The sequence below is a fragment of the Bufo gargarizans genome, chromosome 4, assembly GCF_014858855.1.
Source record: "Bufo gargarizans isolate SCDJY-AF-19 chromosome 4, ASM1485885v1, whole genome shotgun sequence".
Taxonomy (NCBI): Eukaryota; Metazoa; Chordata; class Amphibia; order Anura; family Bufonidae; genus Bufo; species Bufo gargarizans.
In genome coordinates, this window is record NC_058083.1 from 39,100,075 (window position 1) to 39,124,852 (window position 24,778).

General features: G+C 45.8%; 1 protein-coding gene across 3 annotated transcripts in view; it reads left to right on the plus strand.

Annotated features, from left to right (window-relative positions):
• Nucleotides 1-24,778, plus strand: part of LOC122935688 (cytochrome P450 2K6-like) — a 61,687-nt gene that overhangs the window by 29,940 nt on the left and 6,969 nt on the right. For all 3 annotated transcript variants that reach the window (XR_006388816.1, XM_044291517.1, XM_044291518.1), the window contains exons 4-8: nucleotides 2,177-2,326; nucleotides 10,675-10,835; nucleotides 12,559-12,735; nucleotides 13,391-13,532; nucleotides 15,778-15,962. Coding sequence is in view for 2 of the 3 variants with exons in the window: in XM_044291517.1 (XP_044147452.1) it covers nucleotides 2,177-2,326; nucleotides 10,675-10,835; nucleotides 12,559-12,735; nucleotides 13,391-13,532; nucleotides 15,778-15,962 (815 nt within the window). In the remaining variant the exon portion in view is untranslated. The remainder of the gene's footprint in view (nucleotides 1-2,176; nucleotides 2,327-10,674; nucleotides 10,836-12,558; nucleotides 12,736-13,390; nucleotides 13,533-15,777; nucleotides 15,963-24,778) is intronic.

Genomic DNA, 24,778 nt, shown 5'->3' on the forward strand with positions numbered 1-24,778 from the left:
TACTTCCAGAAACCATTGTCAGTGAACACAATCCACCGTGCCATCCGCCGTTGCCAGCTGAAACTCTACAGTGCAAAGAAGAAGCCATTTCTAAGCAAGATCCACAATCTCAGGCGTTTTTACTGGGCCAGGGATCATTTAAAATGGAGTGTGGCAAAATGGAAGACTGTTCTGTGGTCAGACGAGTCACGATTCAAAGTTATTTTTGGAAATCTGGGACGCCATGTCAACCGGACCAAAGAAGACAAGGACAACCCAAGTTGTTATCAACGCTCAGTTCAGAAGCCTGCATCTCTGATGGTATGGGGTTGCATGAGTGCGTGTGGCATGGGCAGCTTGCATGTCTGGAAAGGCACCATCAATGCAGAAAAATATATTCAGGTTCTAGAACAACATATGCTCCCATCCAGACGTCATCTCTTTCAGGGAAGACCCTGCATTTTTCAACAAGATAATGCCAGACCACATTCTGCATCAATCACAACATCATGGCTGCGTAGGAGAAGGATCCGGGTACTGAAATGGCCAGTCTGCAGTCCAGATCTTTCACTTATAGAGAACATTTGGCGCATCATAAAGAGGAAAGTGCAACAAAGAAGGCCCAAGACGATTGAACAGTTAGAGGCCTGAATTAGACAAGAATGGGAGAGCATTCCTATTTCTAAACTTGAGAAACTGGTCTCCTCGGTCCCCAGACGTCTGTTGAGTGTTGTAAGAAGAAGGGGAGATGCCACACAGTGGTGAAAATGGCCTTGTCCCAACTTTTGGGGGATTTGTTGACACCATGAAATTCTGATTCAACATATTTTTCCCTTAAAATTGTAAATTTTCTCAGTTTAAACTTTTGTTCCGTGATTTATGTTCTATTCTGAATAAAATATTAGAAGTTGGCACCTCCACATCATTGCATTCAGTATTTATTCACGATTTGTATAGTGTCCCAACTTTTTTGGAATCCGGTTTGTATGTTTGCATGTTCGGCGAATCGCAAAATTGCAAAGTTCGACCACCGGGCGAACTGCAAGGTCTTCTCTACTTATATGTGAGTTATGAGATATAATAGATGCACTGTGCTAAGATATATAGTATATACAGCAGTGCACTGATATGTAAGGTACAAGCTGTAATTTATACCTTATACCTCATATATCAGTACACTGCTGTATATACTGTTTTTTTTTTTTAAAGGAGAACCCTTTACAGCCTTGTCAATCTTTTTACAAGATTTCACTTATTTGGGTTTTTGAATTTCAGAAGATAGGTGAAGGTGTGTTTTGCTCAATAATGTTTCAGTATGCCTCATACAGTACCTAAAATTATCCTGTTTATGAATATTAGAATTTCACTTTGGAAATGATAGTGAGATCCAGGTATACTGGGGTATCACAATTGTATATAGTGCTTTGTGTCAGAGCCAGGAGAATCTGACCAGAAAAAGGTCAGCTGTAGCTGTGGTTCAGAGCCATGAATACTCTGACTATAACAATGTCAATAAGAGATTTGGCTCAGAGAAAGAGGTATGAGACTACAACATGGTAAAACAGAGTCATGGTTGACAGTTAGGAGAACCATACTAGAGCATGGTTAACAACCAAGACTGCTGTGTGGACAGACAGAGCTGAGGGTCAAAGCCAGGAGTATCAGACTGATTTGTGGTCAGATGGAACTGCAGCCAAGACTGCAGAGTCGCCAGAAAGTGTGTTGGTCAAAAACAGGAGTGTCAGATTGGAGTCTAGTCAGACAGAGCTATGGATCAAAAACAAGAGTATCATACTGGAATGTCGTCAGATCGAGCTGTTGGACAGAGCCTGGAATATCAGACTGTTTCACGGCCAGATGGTAAGATTCGTAGGTCATGCCCAAGACTGGAAAGTTTTCAGACAGAGATGTGGGTTATAACCTGGAGTACTGGAATGGAGTATGGCAAACAATGGCTCAAAATTTTGAATCAGAATCTAGAGACTAGGAACAAGTCAGGGGTCAGAACTAAGAACATGACCACCAGGGATCAAGGCAAGCTCACATTCCAGAAGCCCTAGGTGATAGGATGGAGGAGGAGGATGCTAGAGATGGGGGTGGTAAGTACAATCCATTGCAGTTGACTTGTTCTCACCATACAGCTACTGTGTAATAAAAACATAATTTTAATGTCATAACCTTTTGTCATTTCACACAGGCATTTTATTTTCAAATGGAGAGAACTGGAAAGTAATGAGGAGATTCACTCTGTCAACATTGCGAGACTTTGGAATGGGGAAAAAGAGCTTAGAAAACAAGATAATTGAAGAATGTGAAAGCTTAATGCAGAAATTTAGGTCTTATGGAGGTAATCATTTTCTCTGATCCTAATGGAATTGTGTACGAGTAACCCATTAAAGGGAATCTGTCAGCAGTTTTCACCATGCTAAACTGTTGACTATAATAGGTAGGGGCTGGAGAAAGTAGTAGACACATAGGGGCCTATTTATGTACTGATGTCGCAGATTTTGTTGCAAGCCATTTTACAACAAAATCTGTGACTTTCCCCGGTCACGCCACTTTCCCGACAGGGCTAAAAAGGAAGGGGGGAGGAGCTGGTGACTTGAGCAGGGAAGAGAGCAGGCCTGCAGGCCCTTCTCATTCATCATTTTTTAGGCCAATTTTGGGTGAAAAAATTACTTAAATCTACGCCAGCAAGGGAGTCTTAGTAGATTTTAGATTGTTGCATGTCCTGCTAGAGAAAGCGACAAAGTTATCTAGAGTCCTGCTTCTCCCCTACATAACTTTGGCACTTCCTATAGCAGTGCAGGCACAATTTAGACCGTCGTCTAAATTGCTGGTCTTAATAAATGTGCCCCATTACCTTTTTTTTTCTCATCAGCAGTGTGTATACAAAGTGTTATTCTGACAGATTCCCCTTATTTTCCTACTGCCCCATTTCCCCCACTGTCAGCACTCAAAGTAGCACTGAAATACATAGTCTGGACACCTAGGTATGCCATGCTAGTATAATGGAGAGACTCGTGTGTGCATGCACGGCAGTACCATCAATGCATTTCAGCACAGCTTTTAGTGCTCACAGAGTGACAGCTGTGGCATCCAACCAGGAGAGCACTACAGCCACCACTCAGAGAAGAGGAGAAGTGCTGTGAAGCAGCTCAAAGCAAGGAGCATCTGCAGCGTGCTGCCCCCCAGGGTGGTAGTCCTGGTGTGTAGGATGCAAGTGGTATACTGTGGCCTAATGTTTGTTTCACGGTGCTCTTACCTTCAGGCTGTCATTTCCTGGGGGTCAATTTCCGTTGCAGAGATTGAGTTGGAGCGAGGAACAAAATGAAGTCCAGACTTTGTGAAGTTCAACTTTTCTTTACTTGAAATAGACTTGCAGTAACAGAACAGTACTTGATATTTCTCTTTCTTGGTCCCAGCAGTGGGCACGGTTCTGGCAGTTGGCCTTGACTGTGTATTCCGTAATGCTATATTTAGCTTCAAGTTTTGGTTACTGTCTCAAACAGAGTTGGGTGTCTTGGACCCATTGTTCCCCTCTAAGATACAAAGTCCTATTAATATCAGGGGTGAGCATCACCAGATCCTTTGGGAAAATACAAGTGACCAGCATTCCCAATCAGAACAATTCTATCCTTCTTTTCCTGGTCCTCTTTGTGGCAGCCAACCTGCATCCCCACGCAATACGATATCTTTGCCATCATCATCACCTTTGTCTTCTCCTGCTAAGACTCCTCCTTGTCCTCAGCTCCACCATGAGACATCGGCCATGAAAAATCTTTTCTCCACCAGCAATTAGCTTGTCAACAAGCTGAACCCTCATCTGGCCACATTGCTGGCGGTGAAGTCGCTATAATATCATTATATTAGACCCTTGCACTCTCATGTGGTAGAGAATTTATGCCTCTCGCTGTGCATCAAGCTTCACTCCAAGGTGGACACTTTGAGCAGCTGTTAAAGGCACGGACAGTACATGTCTTTCACGGCCCCCTGGGTCAATGTTTATTTGCGGCAATGGAGAGGCAGCACCACAGCAACATGGATAGGTCCTTTTGACCACCTCCCACCATATCATGGGGAAGGCTCCTACAGCAGGCACTTAACTGCCTCCTTCACCTCCTCCTCCATGGACATGGTCTGGTCCTTAAAGGTATTAACCTGGCTGACATTAGTGAATTGCCAATGTCAGCTGAACATAGCTGTATTAGTCCCATGTCACTATGTGCCGCCGTTATTTAGAAAATGAAAATGAGCATCTGGGAGAGGGGGGGGGGGGGCAATGCACCTGCTTCTAGAGGCTCCATTTGCTCACCTCTTTCTACGCCCTTCTACACTTGATTGACAGGACCAGGCCAGAGTTGGTCTACTCATGCCAGCCCTGTCTGCCAGGGAAATCTTGCGTCTGCGCCGTCCCGTTCAGTATTCGGCACAGGCGCAGTGAGGGAAGGATGCTCGCCGGCTGCCTCACTGCCACGTATTCAGCTCAGGCGCAGTTAGGGAGCCGGCAGCCGGCAAGTGTCCTTCCCTCATTGCGCCTGTGCCGAATACTGAACAGGACAGCACAGGAGGAGACCAACGCTGGCCTGGCCCTGTCAATCAAGTGTAGAAGGGCATAGAAAGAGGTGAGCGAACGGAGCCTCTAGGAGCAGGTGCAATGCCCCCCTGCTCTTAGAGGCTCATTTGTATATTATAAAAAAAATATATAAAAAATAACGGCGGCACATAGTGACATGGGACAAATATAGTTATTCTCAGCTGACATTAGCACATCGCTAATGTCAGCCAGGTTAATACCCATTTTTATGATGACAGAAACCCTTTAACAGCAGCAGGGCACAGGGTGGCTCACACTACCCCTCCTTCCTAATAACTGTTAGGTCAAGTGTTGCCACGCTGTATTGATGCTGATCAGCCTGGGAGAGAGTAGCCACAACAATGAGCAGTTGCTGAAGTACATGATGCAGCAAACATCCCATTGGCTATCACCCCGCCGACTCAAACTGGGCAAGGTGGGCAGCGACAAAGTGCTGGCAAAGTCCAGGAGACTGTCCAAACACTTCAGCAACTGTTAGATGGTGAGGAACGATCTTCAGGATCTGCAGCGACAGAACGGACTGCCGTTTATACATTTATACCGCTTAATCCGCAACATATCAACTTACTGGAATTCAACATGCTCAAGCATCTTTATGAGCAGCGTAAAGCAGTGAACAATTTTGTTATGCACCAGACAGCCTCAGCAGCGGGGAGCTTGTTACATAGTTAATACGGTTGAAAAATAAGTCCATCAAGTTCCACCAAGAGATAGGTGGGGACACGAATCCCAGAAGGAAGTGAGACTCACATTTCTACACTGTCTCATAAGCTTTAATTTCATTTACTTTTAAGAATTCATCTAAACCCTTTTTAAAACTGTCCACTGTTCCTGCTGTGACCACGTCTGGAGGTAGTCTACTCCCCAGATTCACAGTTCTTACAGTAAATAAACTTTGACGCTTCTTGAGACTGAACTTTTTCTTCTCCAACTGGAGGCAGTGCCACCTTGTCTTTTGAGGGGTTTTTGCTGCACTGACCGGACAGCTACAGGGCTGTCTCTGGAGGTGGATGACCTCCGCACGACAGTCTCACAGATGCAGAGACCACTGTTGGCTGATCCTAGTAGTGGTTACCTGACCTGTCCTGAACCTAAAGTTGCTCTCCCGGATAGATTCTCGGGGGGGAGGGAGTGATAATTTTATTCGGTTCAGGGAAGTGTGCAAATGGTACTTTAAGTTGCGTCCACACTCATCTGGGGATGAGAGCCAGAGAGTGGGTGTGATTATTTTGTTGCTTAAAGTCTTGGGCTTTTTCTTTGCCAACCGGATCACAGTCTCTCCGATCAGTAGATGCATTTTTCAGAGCTTTAGGTCTCACCTATGATGACCCGGACTGAACCTCCTGGCCGAGTCTAAATTACGCTGCCTGCGTTAGGGAGAGCGTTCGGCGGAGATCTTTTGTTCCGAATTTAGGAGGTTGGCTACAGATACTGAGTGGCCAGTAGCCAGTTTTGTCAGGGATTATCTGAGAGGCTGAAGGACGCTTTGGCCTTTCATGAGAATCCTGAGTCTTTGGAAGCTGCTATGTCTTTGGCTGTATGTATTGATAGATGCCTGAGAGAGAGATCTAAGGGCCTGCTCTCTCAGGACGTTTTATAACATAACGTACCGTATTCCTTTGACTCTTTGGGTGAAGAGACTCCTAAACTTATACCTGGAGATGAACCCATGCAATTAGGGGGAGCGATTCCTGTATATTCTTGCAAAAGTAGAAGTTGCAAGCAGTGAGTATGTTTTTTCTGCGGTCAAAGGGGACATTTTGTCAATATATGTCAAGCATTCAGCGGCAAAAATAGAAACAAAGAGGGGTGTCTAAATTCCATCTGACTATTGGAGGTGTGACTGGGGAGTCAGAGAATGTGCATTTTTCCTTTGCTGGTAGTACCCTATTTCTCCTGACTGCCAAGCTAGAGTCAAAAACTGTGGGAATTGAAGTATTTATTGACAGAGGAACCGGAGTGAACCTGATTTATGCTCAGTTTGTCCGCATGCACAGGTTATCACCAAGTTCATATAAAAAAAAGACATTCCTGTATTTGCTAGTGATTCTGCCCCTCTTACTCAGAGGTGCTTGTCACAAGTTTTGCATGAAATCAGACTAAAAGTGGGTGACTTTCATCACAAAGTTATCTCGTGTTTTGTCTTAGAAGTTCTCCCTGCACCTATGGTTCCGGGTTTACCGTGGTTTACCAAGCATAATCCAACTATCGATTGGCAATCTAGGCAGATTCTGGATTGGGGGGACTATTTCATTGATAATTGTCTCAATACATTGTTTTCTGTGGTTATTACTAAGGCTGTACCCTCTTTTATATCCGAGTTTGCCGATGTGTTTTCTGAGAGTGGATGTCAGGATTTTGTCACGGCGGACAGGACATCAGATACACAGAAAAATAAACAAACAAGTATCTAGGCAAGAAGCTGGGAATCAGGGTCACCCCCTGACACTTCCCTACCAGCTCTACCTATACTGATATGCCCACATTCAGACCCTTAAAGTGGGAATAATGTGTCCTCATGCCTGGGCTGCAAATACCCTAAAATCCCTAAGATGGTGAATGGGAATAGAGCCAACCTGCTCCCTCAGAACCTGGAGGGGACAGGCATCTCTCTAACAGCCTAGACAGCAAACAACAAGAAAACAATAACCAACTTTCTTTTCTGAGCAGGAAAAGCTAATCCTTCCTTCCTTACTTACTTCCACAGAGCCAGACAGGAGCTATAACCTGCACGGAACACTGGGAGTGGATGTAATTTAAACCAACAGCCCCACCCAGTGAACCTGAAGGGAGGCGGATCTAGCTTGACTCCAAAACAAAACATAAGACTAGACACGTGCTGCTAATCTGGCAGACCTACCCACGTAGCCCGAGCAGGGCATGACAGATTTACCTTCCCATCGGGAATATGATTGCCCTGTTATTCTTATTCCCTGGGCTAAATTGCCTAAATCTAGGTTGTATAATCTTTCTGAACCTGAAAGGCAGGCCATGAGAGAATATATTGCCAAGAGTTTGAAGAAAAGGAACATAAGACCTTCCAAGTCTCCGGTGGCTCCTGGGTTTTTTTTTTGTAAAAAAAAAAAAAGGATGGAGGTCTTCGTCCATGTCTGGATTTTAGTGAACTCAACCAGATTACTATCCGTGATCCTTACCCTCTTCCTTTGATTCCAGATTTGTTTAACCAGATTATTGGTGCCATGGTGTTCTCCAAGTTGGACTTAAGGAGGGGGGCATATAATCTGGTTAGGAAGGTGGCTTTTAATACTCCTGAGTGGCACTTTGAGAACCTGGCCATGCCTTTCGGGTTGACCAATTCCCCGGATGTCTTCCAACACTTTGTGAATGGCATATTTCATCACCTGGTGGGGAGTTTGTGATCGTGTATTTGGATGACATTCTTATTTATTCTCCTGACATGGAAACACATCAGAATCATGTGAGAATGGATCGAATGGATCCTGAGAAAGTCGTGCTGTATTGGACTGGGATCGATCCAAAAATCTGAAGGCTCTTATGCGGTTTTTAGGATTCACCAACTATTACCGAAAATGTATTAAGAATTAATCAACAATAGTAAAACCCTTAATGGACAGACATGACTAAGAAAAGGACGGATGTCTCTGTATGGTCTGATTCAGCGTTGCAAGCCTTTTCTACAATTAAGGAATGCTTCTCTTCTGCTCCCATATTGGTGCAGCCAGATGTGTTTCTGGACATTAAATTGACTTTTGAGGAATGGCATCATTGGTTGAAAGGGGCGATTTATCCGATCACGGTATTCACTGATCACAAAAATCTGGCTTTTCTGGAGTCGGCAAAACGACTGAACTCAAGACAAGCCAGATGGGCCCTGTTTTTCACAAGATTCAATTTCACTGTCACCTATCAACCTGGGATTAAGAATGTCAAGGCGGACGTCTTGTCATGTAGTTTCCCTGGAGGTGGTGATTTTAAAAACCCGAGTCCCATACTGTCTAAGGGGGTTGTTATATCCCCTCTTCACCCTGACCTTGAGGTGAAGGTGTTAGAGGCTCAGGGAGACGCACCGGACTTGTGTCTCTCAAAGAAACTATTTGTGACACCGGAATTGCGTCACAAGGTGTTCGAAGAATATCATTGTACGGTTCTTCCTGGGAGTAGGTCCACTGCCTCATATCTCGTAGATTCTGGAGGCCGGGGGGGGCATGAGTGTGTGAGGGACTATGTGTCAGCCTGTACTACCTGTGCACGTGCCAAGGTGACACATACTTGACCTTCTGGATCTTTACTTCCGTTACCCATTCCGTCCAGACCATGGACTCATGTATCCATGGACTTTATCGCTAATCTACCTAATTCTTCAGGAAAGACAGTTATTCTGGTGGTATTTGATCGCTTTAGTAAAATGTTACATTTTATTGCATTACCAGGCCTACCTGATGCTAAAACCCTTGCACAGGTGTTTGTTGACAACATTGTGAAACTCAATGGCATTCCCTCTGACGCGATCTCGGATTGTTTCCAGGTTCTGGAAGGTGTTCTGTACTCGTCTGGGAATTCAACTGTCCTTTTATTTGGCTTTTCATCCTCAGTCGAATGGACAGATGGTGAGCACTAATCAGAGTCTGGAGACTTACTTGAGATGTTTTGTATCTGAGAACCAGGAGGAGTGGTCTTCCTTTTTGTCTTTGGCAGAGTTTGCCATAAACAATCGTAGTCAGGAGTCCACTGGTGAGTCGCTGTTTTTTGGGGCCTATGGGTTTCACCCACAGTTTGGCACATTTTCTGGTTCTAATACTTCTGGTATCCCTGAGGAAGAACGTTTTTCATCATCATTGTCATCGATATGGTGAAAAATTCAAAATAACTTGAAAAATATAGGCAACACAACGTGTGGCTGACAGGAAACGTATGAATGGTCCGGACCTAAGTGTGGGTGATTATGTGTGGCTGCCCACAAGAAACATTAGGTTGAAGGTACCTTTCTGGAAGTTGGGTCCAAGGTTTATCAGCCCATATAAGATTACGGCCATTATTAATCCTGTAGCTTTTCGTCTTGAGCTTTCTCAGGCCCTGAAAATTCATAATGTGTTCCATAGGTCTTTGTTGAAAAAATATGTGGAACCTTTACAGCCATATTCCTTGCCACCCGGTCCAGTCATAGTGGACGGTAATTTGGAATTCAAGATCGCGAAAATAGTTGACTCTTCAATATCTTGTGCACTGGAGAGGTTATGGACCGGAGGAGAGAATGTGGGTGCCAGCATCCGACGTTAATGCCAATCGTTTAGTGAATGCCTTTCATAGATCTATTCCGGATAAGTTTGGTCCTGGGTGCCCGGAGGTCACCCGTAGAAGGAGGGTACTGTCACAGACGTTCCCGTGGCAGGTACCAGGAGATCGGAGAGACTGGCAAATCATGGGTTAAATTGACAAATTCCCTGTGGATCCTATTTTGTCAGTGTTTTGGTGAATGCCACAACCCTTGCTTCAGGTGTTGCTTGTTGGTAATTTACCTTTCCCATAAGAAGCCACTTCTCACTCTTGGAGGTGCGGTTTATAGATTTTCTTCCTGTCTTCTAACTAGCTGGTTGGTTGTACTGTACTCTGTAGTGTTTCTGGAGTTGCAAGTTTTCTACTTTCAGCTAAGTCTTGTCTCTTCTTATTGTATTGTGTTTGTTATATTCCCTGTTATTTGTATCTGGGAGACAGAGACTTCCATTCGTCCATCTGGGGAGGAATGGGTTGTCTCTAGTCCTAACCTCTATGGCCTTATAGGGATATAAAGGCCTAGGTATACAGCTTATGAATATTCCTACCTTCAAGGTCTATTCATATTAATATGTAGTTAGGGTCCAGATTACGGTTGTTTAGGAGATGACCTGTTCCTTCCCTAGTTTCCAGGCCCAGTTACTGTTCCTCTTCCCTCCTGTGTTGAGTGTAGAGTCCCCCCCCCCACACACACTGATCATGACAGTATGTTAGGAATAGGTTTCTCTCACACATGAACAATACATTTTGGATTTGCATAATTTCCGGAGGACCCCTATAACAGCAACAACCAATACGTTTTCATGACTTCTTTGTATCCTTACTGTACTTTTTTCTATTTTTAGGAAAACCCTTTAATAATCAAACCGTCATAAATGCTGCAGTGGCCAACATAATTGTGTCCATATTGATGGATCAGAGATTTGATTATGATGATCCTACAATACTGAAGCTCATGAGATTAATCAATGGAAATGTCAGGATTGCAGGAAGCACTATGGTCAGGGTAAGTATTCTTCAGTCACTAACAGATGAATACTAAGGGGTTTTGTCTATATATAGATGGGGAGGTGCTGGTAATCTTTATATATACAGATGGGAAGGTGCTAGTTCATTTAACCTGTGGATTACTGCAAAGTTAATTTTATGCAAAGAGTTAAATGTTGAGATTTGTTGTTAAATGTCTGTGAAGGTTCTCATTTATCCAGGTCATGGTATATCTGTAAAGAATGAATCAAGGCAACTGGACGTACTGTAGATTTCTTAAAAACGTTTCACTCGTTCTTCCAACGAGAATTGAGAAAGCTCGTTGGAAGAACGAGTGAAACGTTTTTAAGAAATCTACAGTACGTCCAGTTGCCTTGATTTATTCTTTACAGATATTTGTTGTTAAAGTACTCTTAATTTTGCACTTTGTAAATCCAAAATGGTTATGTATGGGCAACAAAAAGTTAACACTGGTAATTCTAGTTAGGTTGCCGGGAGATGGGCTGTCCCCCAGCTTGTAGTAGGGGTTGGGGGTCTAGTTATCAGAGCTAGAGAGAACATGTGCATGTGTGAGCTCCTGATATGTAGGCATGGAGAGAAGCTTGACCAAAAGAATTTTCTGAAAGTCAGAAAATTGTTGGAGAGCAATCTAACTGAAAGGCTACCCCCGAGAGAAAGATAATGGACATTCACAGATGGCAGAGATCAACTTCAAGGCTGTGTTTCAAAAGACAGTAAGGTATGACAAAATACTTTACTGCTTGAGTTTAGGGTTTTTTTTTTTTTTTCCTTCATCACCCATTACACTTTGAGATAGATTGGCCATCTGGATCTAAGATCTGCAGCATGGAAATTGCAGAAAGAGTTAAAGAGAACAGAGTTGCACACCTAGGGTTACTTGGGAATACTGCAGAGTGTATCTATAGAGAGACCAAGGAAGAATTATTACCATCATTGCTACTGTCTATACACAGCTATTGAAAAAGCCTACTCTGTAATATACCTACTCTGCAAGGGTGGGGACCACTTCCAGTTAGTTCTAGCTTACCCCCTGCTAGGGGAAGGGTGTGCAGGGGCACGTCTCTGCTGGACGTGCCCACGCCAGCCAGAGCACCTTAGACTCTGCTGACCATGGAGGCCAAAGCTTAAAGCATCAGGTACCAGGAGGAAAGTTCCCTGGCATAACCTAGAGGTAGACTACAGAGAAGAAGTGCAGCATAAAGAAGAAGCTGAGTTATACAGCCAGTCTGTCAGTACCGCAGAGTTAGAGAGAAACAGAGACATAGCAGAGTTGAGTTTGCCTGTCAGTTTAATGCTAAAGCCTGCTGTAACCAAGACAAAGCCTGAAAGAGTTTGGAGAAATGTTTATTCAAGTAAAGCTGCTATTGAACTTCATCTCAGGGTCTGGACTCAAGTTATTCTTTCCAATCCCTAAATTTATTCTCCCTATTTATTGCCTCAGATCCAAAGCCTGGGGTCCAGCTGTATCCAGGTAGGAGCATTGTGACACATAAAGAAACAGATAGGCCGCACTATACAACTCGGCATTCCTACACCTGGGACGCAATATATATAGAGGGCCCTGGGGGAAGACCGACCGTTGCACTTCCACAGTTTAGCTGCTAGCAGGAACTGCAGGCATCGTAACTAAGCTGGGAGCTGACAGCTCTGTGCACCATATAGTGGTCAAGATGTAGGTTTTTACATTGGTACCTTGGTTTAATCATTCATCTTCTATTTAGCTGTACAACAGTTATCCCTGGCTCATCAAATGGCTACCTGGGGCCCATAGAAAGATCTTTGAAAGCCTCAAAGAGATGCGGGACTTTGTAACAGAAACGTTCACAAGAAAAGAGAAAGAACTAGATATAAACAATCAGAGGAACCTCATCGATGCCTTCCTTGCTAAACAAAAAGAGGTACAGTATTCATATGGCTACTTTATCACTAACGTTTTTTGCGGATCCGTCATAGATCTGCAAAAACGCTTCCGTTACAATTATACAACCGTTGATGTCTATCTCCTATCTATCTATCTATCTATCTATCTATCTATCTATTCTATTCTATCTATCTAATCTATTTTATCTATCTAATATATCTAATCTAATGTATCTTATTCTCTATTTTATCTACGGTATGTAGTATATTTTATCTTTCATGTGTTATTATATAAATAGCGTAGATGCCAATTACACGTATCTGTCTCTCTACCTATGTGTGTCTATCTATCTATCTATCTATCTATCTTTCACCCCAGAGCTGTATCAGAGCTAAATGTTACGCTTCCAATAGACCACAATAGTATGTGTATAGTATTTTGACCACAACATTCATATAATTTGGGCACATAAACCGGTACTAACATCCATGGGCAATAATTTTAATTTCTTCTGATTTCAATTTGTATATTTTCTGTTAATATTTGCCATTGAGAGATGCAATTATACCACTGACAGTCCGGGGCATTGTCACCATAATTCCTGAAATAACAGCAATTCTATAGACAGCTCTAGGCTGGGTGATACAGATAAATCCCAGTCTTTAAAATAATTTTCTGTTTATCTTATAAAGGGAAAACCAGAATCTACATTGTATTACCATAATGAAAACCTAAACGTGCTGGTCAGTAACCTGTTCGCTGCTGGGATGGAGACCACCTCAACCACTCTGCGCTGGGGTCTACTTCTAATGATGAAATATCCTGACATCCAAAGTAAGCATCACATGCAATATAAATATATGGTCACATTGGTCCTATTTCCAAACACAACATCTGTATACCAATACTGGTAGACCTTTATTTAAATATGCTTAGTTTGTGTATATATATATATATATATATATATATATATATATAGAGAGAGAGAGAGAGAGTACAGACCAAAAGTTTGGACACACCTTCTCATTCAAAGAGTTTACTTTATTTTCATGACTATGAAAATTGTAGATTCACACTGAAGGCATCAAAACTATGAATTAACACATGTGGAATTATATACATAACCTGAAATGGTCTTCCAACAGTCTTGAAGGAGTTCCCAGAGATGCTTAGCACTTGTTGGCCCTTTTGCCTTCACTCTGTGGTCCAGCTCACCCCAAACCATCTCGATTGGGTTCAGGTCCGGTGACTGTGGAGGCCAGGTCATCTGGCGCAGCACCCCATCACTCTCCTTCATGGTCAAATAGCCCTTACACAGCCTGGAGGTGTGTTTGGGGTCATTGTCCTGTTTAAAAATAAATGATGGTCCAACTAAACGCAAACCGGATGGAATAGCATGCCGCTGCAAGATGCTGTGGTAGCCATGCTGGTTCAGTATGCCTTCAATATTAAATAAATCCCCAACAGTGTCACCAGCAAAGCACCCCCTCACCATCACACCTCCTCCTCCATGCTTCACGTGGGAACCAGGCATGTAGAGTCCATCCGTTCACCTTTTCTGCGTCGCACAAAGACACGGTGGTTGGAACCAAAGATCTCAAATTTGGACTCATCAGACCAAAGCACAGATTTCCACTGGTCTAATGTCCATTCCTTGTGTTCTTTAGCCCAAACAAGTCTCTTCTGCTTGTTGCCTGTCCTTAGCAGTGGTTTCCTAGCAGATATTCTACCATGAAGACCCGATTCACACAGTCTCCTCTTAACAGTTGTTCTAGAGATGTGTCTGCTGCTAGAACTCTGTGTGGCATTGACCTGGTCTCTAATCTGAGCTGCTGTTAACCTGCGATTTCTGAGGCTGGTGACTCGGATGAACTTATCCTCCGCAGCAGAGGTGACTCTTGGTCTTCCTTTCCTGGGGCAGTCCACATGTGAGCCAGTTTCTTTGTAGCGCTTGATGGTTTTTGTGACTGCACTTGGGGACACTTTCAAAGTTTTTCCAATTTTTCGGACTGACTGACCACCATTTCTTAAAGTAATGATGGCCAGTCGTTTTTCTTTACTTAGCTGCTTTTTTCTTGCCATAATATAAATTCTAACAGTCTATTCAGTAGGACTATCAGCTGTGTATCCACCTGACTTCTCCACAACACAACTGATGGTCCCAACCCCATTTATAAGGCAAGAAATCCCACTTATTAAACCTGACAGGGCACACCTGTGAAGTGAAAACCATTTCAGGTGACTACCTCTTGAAGCTCATCAAAAGAATGCCAAGAGTGTGCAAAGCAGTAATCAAAGCAAAAGGTGGCTACTTTGAAGAACCTAGAATATGACATATTTTGAGTTGTTTCACACTTTTTTATTATGTATATAATTCCACATGTGTTAATTCATAGTTTTGATGCCTTCAGTGTGAATCTTCAATTTTCATAGTCATGAAAATAAAGAAAACTCTTTGAATGAGAAGGTGTGTCTAAACTTTTGGTCTGTACTGTATATATATATATATATATATATATATTTATGTTTGTTTAATTTACAGCAGATAAAAAGATAAACAGTTAAAATGCTCTTTTTACAAGTTTTCATGTACCTGGTAATGTCACACATCTCAAACATTCATTGTTCTTCTTACAGTATCTTGTATTTGATATAATAGTTTAAGTATTAAGTATTTTTATATAAATTGGTAAATGTATATAAAAATTATGCTTTTCTACACAATAATGGTACAGTAATGGGCACGATATGCACCCCACAGCAATACTGCTTAGTCTATATCCAACATGTATCAACATAATATTACTTTTCTACTCATTAGTGGCACAGCAATGGGTATGATATGCACCCCAAAACAATACTGCTTATTCTATATCCAACATATATCAAAATAATAATACTTTTTTACTTAATAGTGCTACAGTAATGGGCACAACATTCACCCCATAACAATACTGCTTAGTATGTATCCAAATATATTCTTTTTAATCAATTGTCACTTAAGTTATGATTACTGCTACTGGTATTATTGCCATTTAAATGAATTATAACTCATAATATGTCTCATTTTATCTAATAGCAAAAGTGCAAAGTGAAATAGAAAATGTTATTGGCTCTGCTCAACCTCAAGTAGAACATAGGAAGGAAATGCCATATACTGACGCTGTCATTCATGAAATTCAAAGGTATGGTGACATTGTGCCTGGAAGCCTCCCACATGCCACAACGAAGGACATGACATTCAGGGGCTATTTTCTTCCAAAGGTGAGATGAATTTTTTATTTTTTATTTTGCTGAACATTAGTCAAGTTTGGGAACCTGGATAGAAATTTAGTACTGTCTGTCACTTATTGTTAGTCTGTTTTATTCTATATTTTCTACATTGTTACAATTACCGATTATTACTTTTATTATGCATCGGTCTCATACTGTATGTTAAAGGCTATCAAGGTCAGGTCGGTGGAATACCCACCAAGATCAGCTGTTTGAAGGTGCCACAGTGCTCAGACAGGCGCTAATGCCTCTGCATTGTTTACCAGACACAGTGCCATACATTTTGTAGTGGTTGGGTGTGGCATAGCAACTTAATGCAGCTCCGTCTCATTTAAGTGGATGGGACAGAGTTCCATACAGTAGCGCCTGGTAATGAAGCGGCCTCAGTGCTCTATTGAGTTCAGTGGTTCATTTCGACTAGGGATGAGCGAACCCGAACTGTATAGTTCGGGTTCGTACCGAATTTTGGGGTGTCCGTGACACGGACCCGAACCCGGACATTTTCGTAAAATTCCGGGTTCGGGTTCGGTGTTCATCGCTTTCTTGGCGCTTTTTGAAAGGCTGCAAAGCAGCCAATCAACAAGCGTCATACTACTTGCCCCAAGAGGCCATCACAGCCATGCCTACTATTGGCATGGCTGTGATTGGCCAGAGCACCATGTGACCCAGCCTCTATTTAAGCTGGAGTCACATAGCGCCACCCGTCACTCTGCTCTGATTAGCGTAGGGAGAGGTTGCGGCTGCGACAGTAGGGCGAGATTAGGCAGATTAACTCCTCCAAAGGACTTGATTAACTGATCGATCTGCAGCTGTGGATGATTGAGCTGCTGATACTCAATTGCTCACTGTTTTTAGGCTGCCCAGACCGTTTGTCAGTCACTTTTTTCTGGGGTGATCGGCGGACATTTTGTGTCTTGTGGTGCGCCAGCACAAGCTGCGACCAAGTGCATTCAACCCTTAATGGTGTGGTTGTTTTTTGGCTAAAGCCTACATCAGGGTGAAGCTGTCACACCAAGTGCATTTAACCAGCAATAGTCTGTTTATTTTTTGGCCATATACTACATCAGGGGCAAGCTGCGCCTGTCACCAAGTGCATTTAACCCTTAATGGTGTGGTTGTTTTTTGGCTAAAGCCTACATCAGGGTGAAGCTGTCACACCAAATGCATTTAACCAGCAATAGTCTGTTTATTTTTTGGCCATATACTACATCAGGGGCAAGCTGCGCCTGTCACCAAGTGCATTTAACCCTCAATGGTGTGGTTGTTTTTTGGCTAAAGCCTACATCAGGGTGAAGCTGTCACACCAAGTGCATTTAACCAGCAATAGTCTGTTTATTTTTTGGCCATATACTACATCAGGGGCAAGCTGCGCCTGTCACCAAGTGCATTTAACCCTCAGTAGTGTGGTTGGTCAAGCTGTCACACCAAGTGCATTTAACCCTCAGTAGTGTGGTTGGTCAAGCCGTCACACCAAGTGCATTTAACCAGCAATAGTCTGTTTATTTTTTGGCCATATACTACATTAGGGGCAAGCTGCGCCTGTCACCAAGTGCATTTAACCCTCAGTAGTGTGGTTGGTCAAGCTGTCACACCAAGTGCATTTAACCAGCAATAGTGTGGTTATTTTTTGGCCATATCCCAGTCTAATTCTGTCAGTAAACGTATACCTGTCACCCAGCGCCTAAATACTAGGCCTCAAATGTATATCCCGCTAAATCTGTCGTTACTGCTGTACTGTTGTGGCTGGACAAGTTATTTAGTGTCCGTCAAAGCACATTTTTTGTTCTGGGTTGAAATCCAATTCCCAATTTAGCAATTTCCTAATTTAGTGGTTTCTGCTGTATCAGAGCTATTTGAAATCTATCCCTAAAAGGGTATATAATATTCAAGGTGCACATAGGGTCATTCAGAATAACTTCACACACACGCTACTGTGCATTTCCAAGTCTAATTCTGTCAGTAAATCTATACCTGTCACCTAGCGCCTAAATACTAGGCCTCAAATTTATATCCCGCTAAATCTGTCGTTACTGCTGTACTGTTGTGGCTGGGCAAGTTATTTCGTGTCCGTCAAAGCACATTTTTTGTTCTGGGTTGAAATCCAATTCCCAATTTAGCAATTTCCTAATTTAGTGGTTTCTGCTGTATCAGAGCTATTTGAAATCTATCCCTAAAAGGGTATATAATATTCAAGGTGCACATAGGGTCATTCAGAATAACTTCACACACACGCTACTGTGCATTTCCAAGTCTAATTCTGTCAGTAAATCTATACCTGTCACCCAGCGCCTAAATACTAGGCCTCAAATTTATATCCCGCTAAATCTGTCGTTACTGCTGTACTGTTGTGGCTGGGCAAGTTATTTAGTGTCCGTCAAAGCACATTTTTTGTTCTGGGTTGAAATCCAATTCCCAATTTAGCAATTTCATAATTTAGTGGTTTCTGCTGTATCAGAGCTATTTGAAATCTATCCCTAAAAGGGTATATAATATTCAAGGTGCACATAGGGTCATTCAGAATAACTTCACACACACGCTACTGTGCATTTCCAAGTCTAATTCAGTCAGTAAACCCATACCTGTCACCCAGCGCCTAAATACTAGGCCTCAAATTTATATTCAGCTGAATTTGAATACAATACATTGGGCCAAATAATATTTTTGTTGTTGTGGTGAACGATAACAATGAGGAAAACATCTAATAAGGGACGCGGACGTGGACATAGTCGTAGTGGTGTTAGTGGACCCTCTGGTGCTGGGAGAGGACGTGGCCGTTCTGCCACATCCACACGTCCTAGTGTACCAACTACCTCAGGTCCCAGTAGCCGCCAGAATTTACAGCTATATATGGTGGGGCCCAATGCCGTTCTAAGGATGGTAAGGCCTGAGCAGGTACAAGCATTAGTCAATTGGGTGGCCGACAGTGGATCCAGCACGTTCACAGACGGTGAAAGACATAGAATGCACTGACGCACAACCACTTATGTTTCCTGATGATGAGGACATGGGAATACCACCTCAGCATGTCTCTGATGATGACGAAACACAGGTGCCAACTGCTGCGTCTTTCTGCAGTGTGCAGACTGAACAGGAGGTCAGGGATCAAGACTGGGTGGAAGACGATGCAGGGGACGATGAGGTCCTAGACCCCACATGGAATGAAGGTCGTGCCACTGACTTTCACAGTTCGGAGGAAGAGGCAGTGGTGAGACCAAGCCAACAGCGTAGCAAAAGAGGTAGCAGTGGGCAAAAGCAGAACACCCGCCGCCAAGAGACTCCGCCTGCTACTGACCGCCGCCATCTGGGACCGAGCACCCCAAAGGCAGCTTCAAGGAGTTCCCTGGCATGGCACTTCTTCAAACAATATGCTGACGACAAGACCCGAGTGGTTTGCACACTGTGCCATCAGAGCCTGAAGCGAGGCATTAACGTTCTGAACCTTAGCACAACCTGCATGACCTGCATGCAAAGCATGAACTGCAGTGGAGTAAACACCTTAAAAACAAGGAAGTCACTCAGGCTCCCCCTGCTACCTCTTCTGCTGCTGCCGCCTCGGCCTCTTCTGCTGCTGCCGCCGCCTCGGCCTCTTCCTCCGCCTCTGGAGGAACGTTGGCACCTGCCGCCCAGCAAACAGGGGATGTACCACCAACACCACCACCACCTCCGTCACCAAGCATCTCAACCATGTCACATGGCAGCGTTCAGCTCTCCATCTCACAAACATTTGAGAGAAAGCGTAAATTCCCACCTAGCCACCCTCGATCCCTGGCCCTGAATGCCAGCATTTCTAAACTACTGGCCTATGAAATGCTGTCATTTAGGCTGGTGGACACAGACAGCTTCAAACAGCTCATGTCGCTTGCTGTCCCACAGTATGTTGTTCCTAGCCGGCACTACTTCTCCAAGAGAGCCGTGCCTTCCCTGCACAACCAAGTATCCGATAAAATCAAGTGTGCACTGCGCAACGCCATCTGTGGCAAGGTGCACCTAACCACAGATACGTGGACCAGTAAGCACGGCCAGGGACGCTATATCTCCCTAACTGCACACTGGGTAAATGTAGTGGCAGCTGGGCCCCAGGCGGAAAGCTGTTTGGCGCACGTCCTTCCGCCGCCAAGAATCGCAGGGCAACATTCTTTGCCTCCTGTTGCCACCTCCTCCTTCTCGGCTTCCTCCTCCTCTTCTTCCACCTGCTCATCCAGTCAGCCACACACCTTCACCACCAACTTCAGCACAGCCCGGGGTAAACGTCAGCAGGCCATTCTGAAACTCATATGTTTTGGGGACAGGCCCCACACCGCACAGGAGTTGTGGCGGGGTATAGAACAACAGACCGACGAGTGGTTGCTGCCGGTGAGCCTCAAGCCCGGCCTGGTGGTGTGTGATAATGGGCGAAATCTCGTTGCAGCTCTGGGACTAGCCGGTTTGACGCACATCCCTTGCTTGGCGCATGTGCTGAATTTGGTGGTGCAGAAGTTCATTCACAACTACCCCGACATGTCAGAGCTGCTGCATAAAGTGCGGGCCGTCTGTTCGCGCTTCCGGTGTTCACATCCTGCCGCTGCTCGCCTGTCTGCGCTACAGCGTAACTTCTGCCTTCCCGCTCACCGCCTCATATGCGACGTGCCCACCAGGTGGAACTCCACCTTGCACATGCTGGACAAACTGTGCGAGCAGCAGCAGGCCATAGTGGAGTTTCAGCTGCAGCACGCACGAATCAGTCGCACTACGGAACAGCACCACTTCACCACCAATGACTGGGCCTCCATGCGAGACCTGTGTGCCCTGTTGCGCTGTTTCGAGTACTCCACCAACATGGCCAGTGGCGATGACGCCGTTATCAGCGTTACAATACCACTTCTATGTCTCCTTGAGAAAACACTTAGGGTGATGATGGAAGAGGAGGTGGCCCAGGAGGAGGAGGAGGAGGAGGAGGAAGAGGGGTCATTTTTAGCACTTTCAGGCCAGTCTCTTCGAAGTGACTCAGAGGGAGGTTTTTTGCAACTGCAGAGGCCAGGTACAAATGTGGCCAGCCAGGGCCCACTACTGGAGGACGAGGATGAGGAGGAGGAGGTGGAGGAGGATGAGGATGAAGCATGGTCACAGCGGGGTGGCACCCAACGCAGCTCGGGCCCATCACTGGTGCGTGGCTGGGGGGAAAGGCAGGACGATGACGATACGCCTCCCACAGAGGACAGCTTGCCCTTACCCCTGGGCAGCCTGGCACACATGAGCGACTACATGCTGCAGTGCCTGCGCAACGACAGCAGAATTGCCCACATTTTAACGTGTGCGGACTACTGGGTTGCCACCCTGCTGGATCCACGGTACAAAGACAATGTGCCCACCTTACTTCCTGCACTGGAGCGTGATAGGAAGATGCGCGAGTACAAGCGCACGTTGGTAGACGCGCTACTGAGAGCATTCCCAAATGTCACAGGGGAACAAGTGGAAGCCCAAGGCCAAGGCAGAGGAGGAGCAAGAGGTCGCCAAGGCAGCTGTGTCACGGCCAGCTCCTCTGAGGGCAGGGTTAGCATGGCAGAGATGTGGAAAAGTTTTGTCAACACGCCACAGCTAACGGCATTACCACCTGATACGCAACGGGTTAGCAGGAGGCAACATTTCACTTGAAGAGGGCATTGGCTATTTGCTCGGTCCTCCCCAATTGCCTAACCCCATACACCGGGCCCCTCCCCCCAACCCCAAGAAATAAACACACCACACCACTGCTTGGATTTAATCGGCCACAGCAGCCGTTTATTTAAATACATACAAATTAAATAACATAAGTTAACCAATGACGAGGGAGGTCCTAGAAGCCCCAATAACTTAATAACACTGGAACACCTACGTCACCATCTTACCCCCAGCCGTTGAACCCAGCTCGGAGGCAGCAACTGATGGCCACGTAATTAGTTCCTACCAGCTCCTCAATGAGAGTCCATCCCTCCCATCCTCAGGTACCACCATATTCCTCCACTTCAAGGACCTCCCCCGCCTCCAACAACGCGCAGCTTGACCACCTCAACCCTGCGCGTCCCCCCACATACGTAACGCAATTTCCACACCACTCTGGAGCCCCAGAGACCACAGATCCGTCCCCACCGCATTTAGGTGCACGCCATCAGCCCTCCAAAATGCACCGTCCCCTTTCTCCAGCACCTCATGCCGCACCACCACCCCGCCATTCCGTGCCATAAAACGGCCCACCGCCCTATTCACCTTGATCCGCGCCTTATTAAGCCTCTCCACCGACCTCGCATCCCTCCAAACCTTCCGCGGAACAATGTCAGACCAGACCGTGATCACCCCCGGAAACAAAGCCCAAATCCTGAGCAAGTCGAACTTAATATCGCGAACCAACTCCCTAAAAGGCCGCTTACCCAAGTCGTTCCCCCCCACGTGCAAAACCAACACGTCCGGGGGACGGTCCAACCGCACAAAATGATGCACCTCCCTCATAACCCCGCCCCACAACATACCTCTCACCCCCAACCACCGGACCGTAGCCAACTCCGGACTGAAACCCAACTGTCGCCCACTCGGCCGCACATCCGCTCTGATCGCACCCCAAAACACATAAGAGTGCCCCAAAATCCACACCAACGCCGCCGCCGTCCGACCTGCGAACACAAAAGAACAAAATTAACACCAAACCACCACCCCGATCCCCTTACAACAAAGCAGGCCGCACATAGGATTTAAAACGCACCGACTCCCACCGCCCAATCCTCCTAATCACTTCCTCACTGGCGCCCAGCCTGGCGGCCTCAGTCGCCGCACCAATCCGGAACGAATGCCCAGAATAATCCTTGACCGGCACCCCCAACGCCCTCAAACACTTCCTAAAGACCGCCAGAAATTGAAACCTAGACAAAAAGGAACCATCCTCATGCCTAAGGAAAGGAACCTCATCCCTCTCCAGACCCGCCCCATAAGACCGCACACACCGAACTGGGCACATCATACACCCTGGAACCGAAAACAACATGAAACGACGCCCCCTGCCCTCCTGATCCGTTTTTGACCTGCGAATCCGAACAGACAACCTGTCCCCCATCAACTCGATATCCTCACTCCTCAGCCCCCCCGCTCGACGAACACTGTCACACACTAATTCCCCCAAGCGAAAAGCGCCAAAAAACGCCAACGCAAACGCAGCCATAAACAGCCCCAACTCCCACCCGGAACTGCAAATCCCACTCAACTGTTCCCCCATCCGCCCCAACAACTCAAAAGACACCGGCCTCCGACCATCCGGCCCCCTGCACGCGCCCCTCCGCCAACCCTTCAAAACCTGCCGTACCAAAAACTCCTTAGTCAAATCCCGCAGCCCCCGCAGCCGGAAACCGAACGCAACCCCTGCAATAAAATGGTTCACTTTCGACACCGACCACCCCTCGCCCTTCAGCCGTCCCAACAATACCAACAACCTCACATCCCCATCACCGCCCCCAGCCCCCCAAGCCCCGTTCCAAGACTCCCAGATCGCCCACGCCTTACCATACTCCCTCCACGTACCCGGACTCAACGAGTCCCTCAACATCCCCATCACTTCTCCTCCAAGATCCCCCACAGCCACGACGGACACTCCAGACCCACCGCCTCCGCTTCTGGCGCTAGAAGCCGGAACCGCTCCCACTGTGAACGAGAAAGAGAATCCGCCACTGAATTAGACACACCAGCCACATGCTCCGCCACCACCCACACATTAATAGACAAGCAGCGCAACACAAAAAACTGCAACAGCCGCACCACCGGCGGAGAAGATGCGGACAAACTGTTGATAGCCTGAACCACCCCCAGATTGTCGCAATGAAAGCGCACCTTCCTGTTCCCCAATCTCTCCCCCCACAACACCACCGCCATCACAATGGGAAAAAGCTCTAACAAAGCCACATTCCTCACCCACCCCCGACTGACCCACGAATCCGGCCACACGCCTGCGCACCATTGACCCTGGCAATAAGCCCCGAAACCCACCCCCCCCGACGCGTCAGTATATAACTCCAACTCCACACTATCACACAAACCCTCCATGACCAACGACCTACCATTGTACTGACCTAAAAACTCCGCCCACACCCTCAAATCCCCTTTCAACTCCTTACGCAACCTGATAAAATGATGCGGCGCTGACACCCCTGCCGTAGCCGCGGCCAACCGTCTACAAAAAATCCTACCCATTGGCATAATTTGACAAGCGAAGTTCAATTTTCCCAACAATGACTGCAACGCCCGCAACCTAATCTTCTCCCCTCCTATGGCCCTGCCAATCTCCTGCCGCAAATCCTCCAACTTATCCTGGGGAAGTCTGCACTCCATCCGCTCTGTGTCTATAACAATCCCCAAAAAAACACAATTCCGTCACCGGACCAACTGTCTTCTCCCGCGCCAACGGCACCCCAAAACGCGCAAAAACTGACTGCACCGTGTGCAGCAACAAAGAACACACCCGTGAATTCGCCGCCCCCAAACACAAAAAATCATCCAAGTAATGGATAACAGATGAACAACCGGAAACCTCCACCACAACCCATTCCAGAAACGAGCTAAAAGTCTCAAAATATGCACATGAGAGAGAGCACCCCATCGGCAAGCACCTATCCACAAAATACTCCCCATCCCAAAAACAGCCCAACAAACCCATGCTCTCCACGTGCACCGGCAGCAAACGAAATGCCGCCTCCACATCAACCTTAGCCATCAACGCCCCCCGCCCCAACCGCCTCACCCATCTCACAGCCGCATCAAAGGACGTATAGACCACCGAACAAAGTTCAGGAGCTATACCATCATTGACCGAC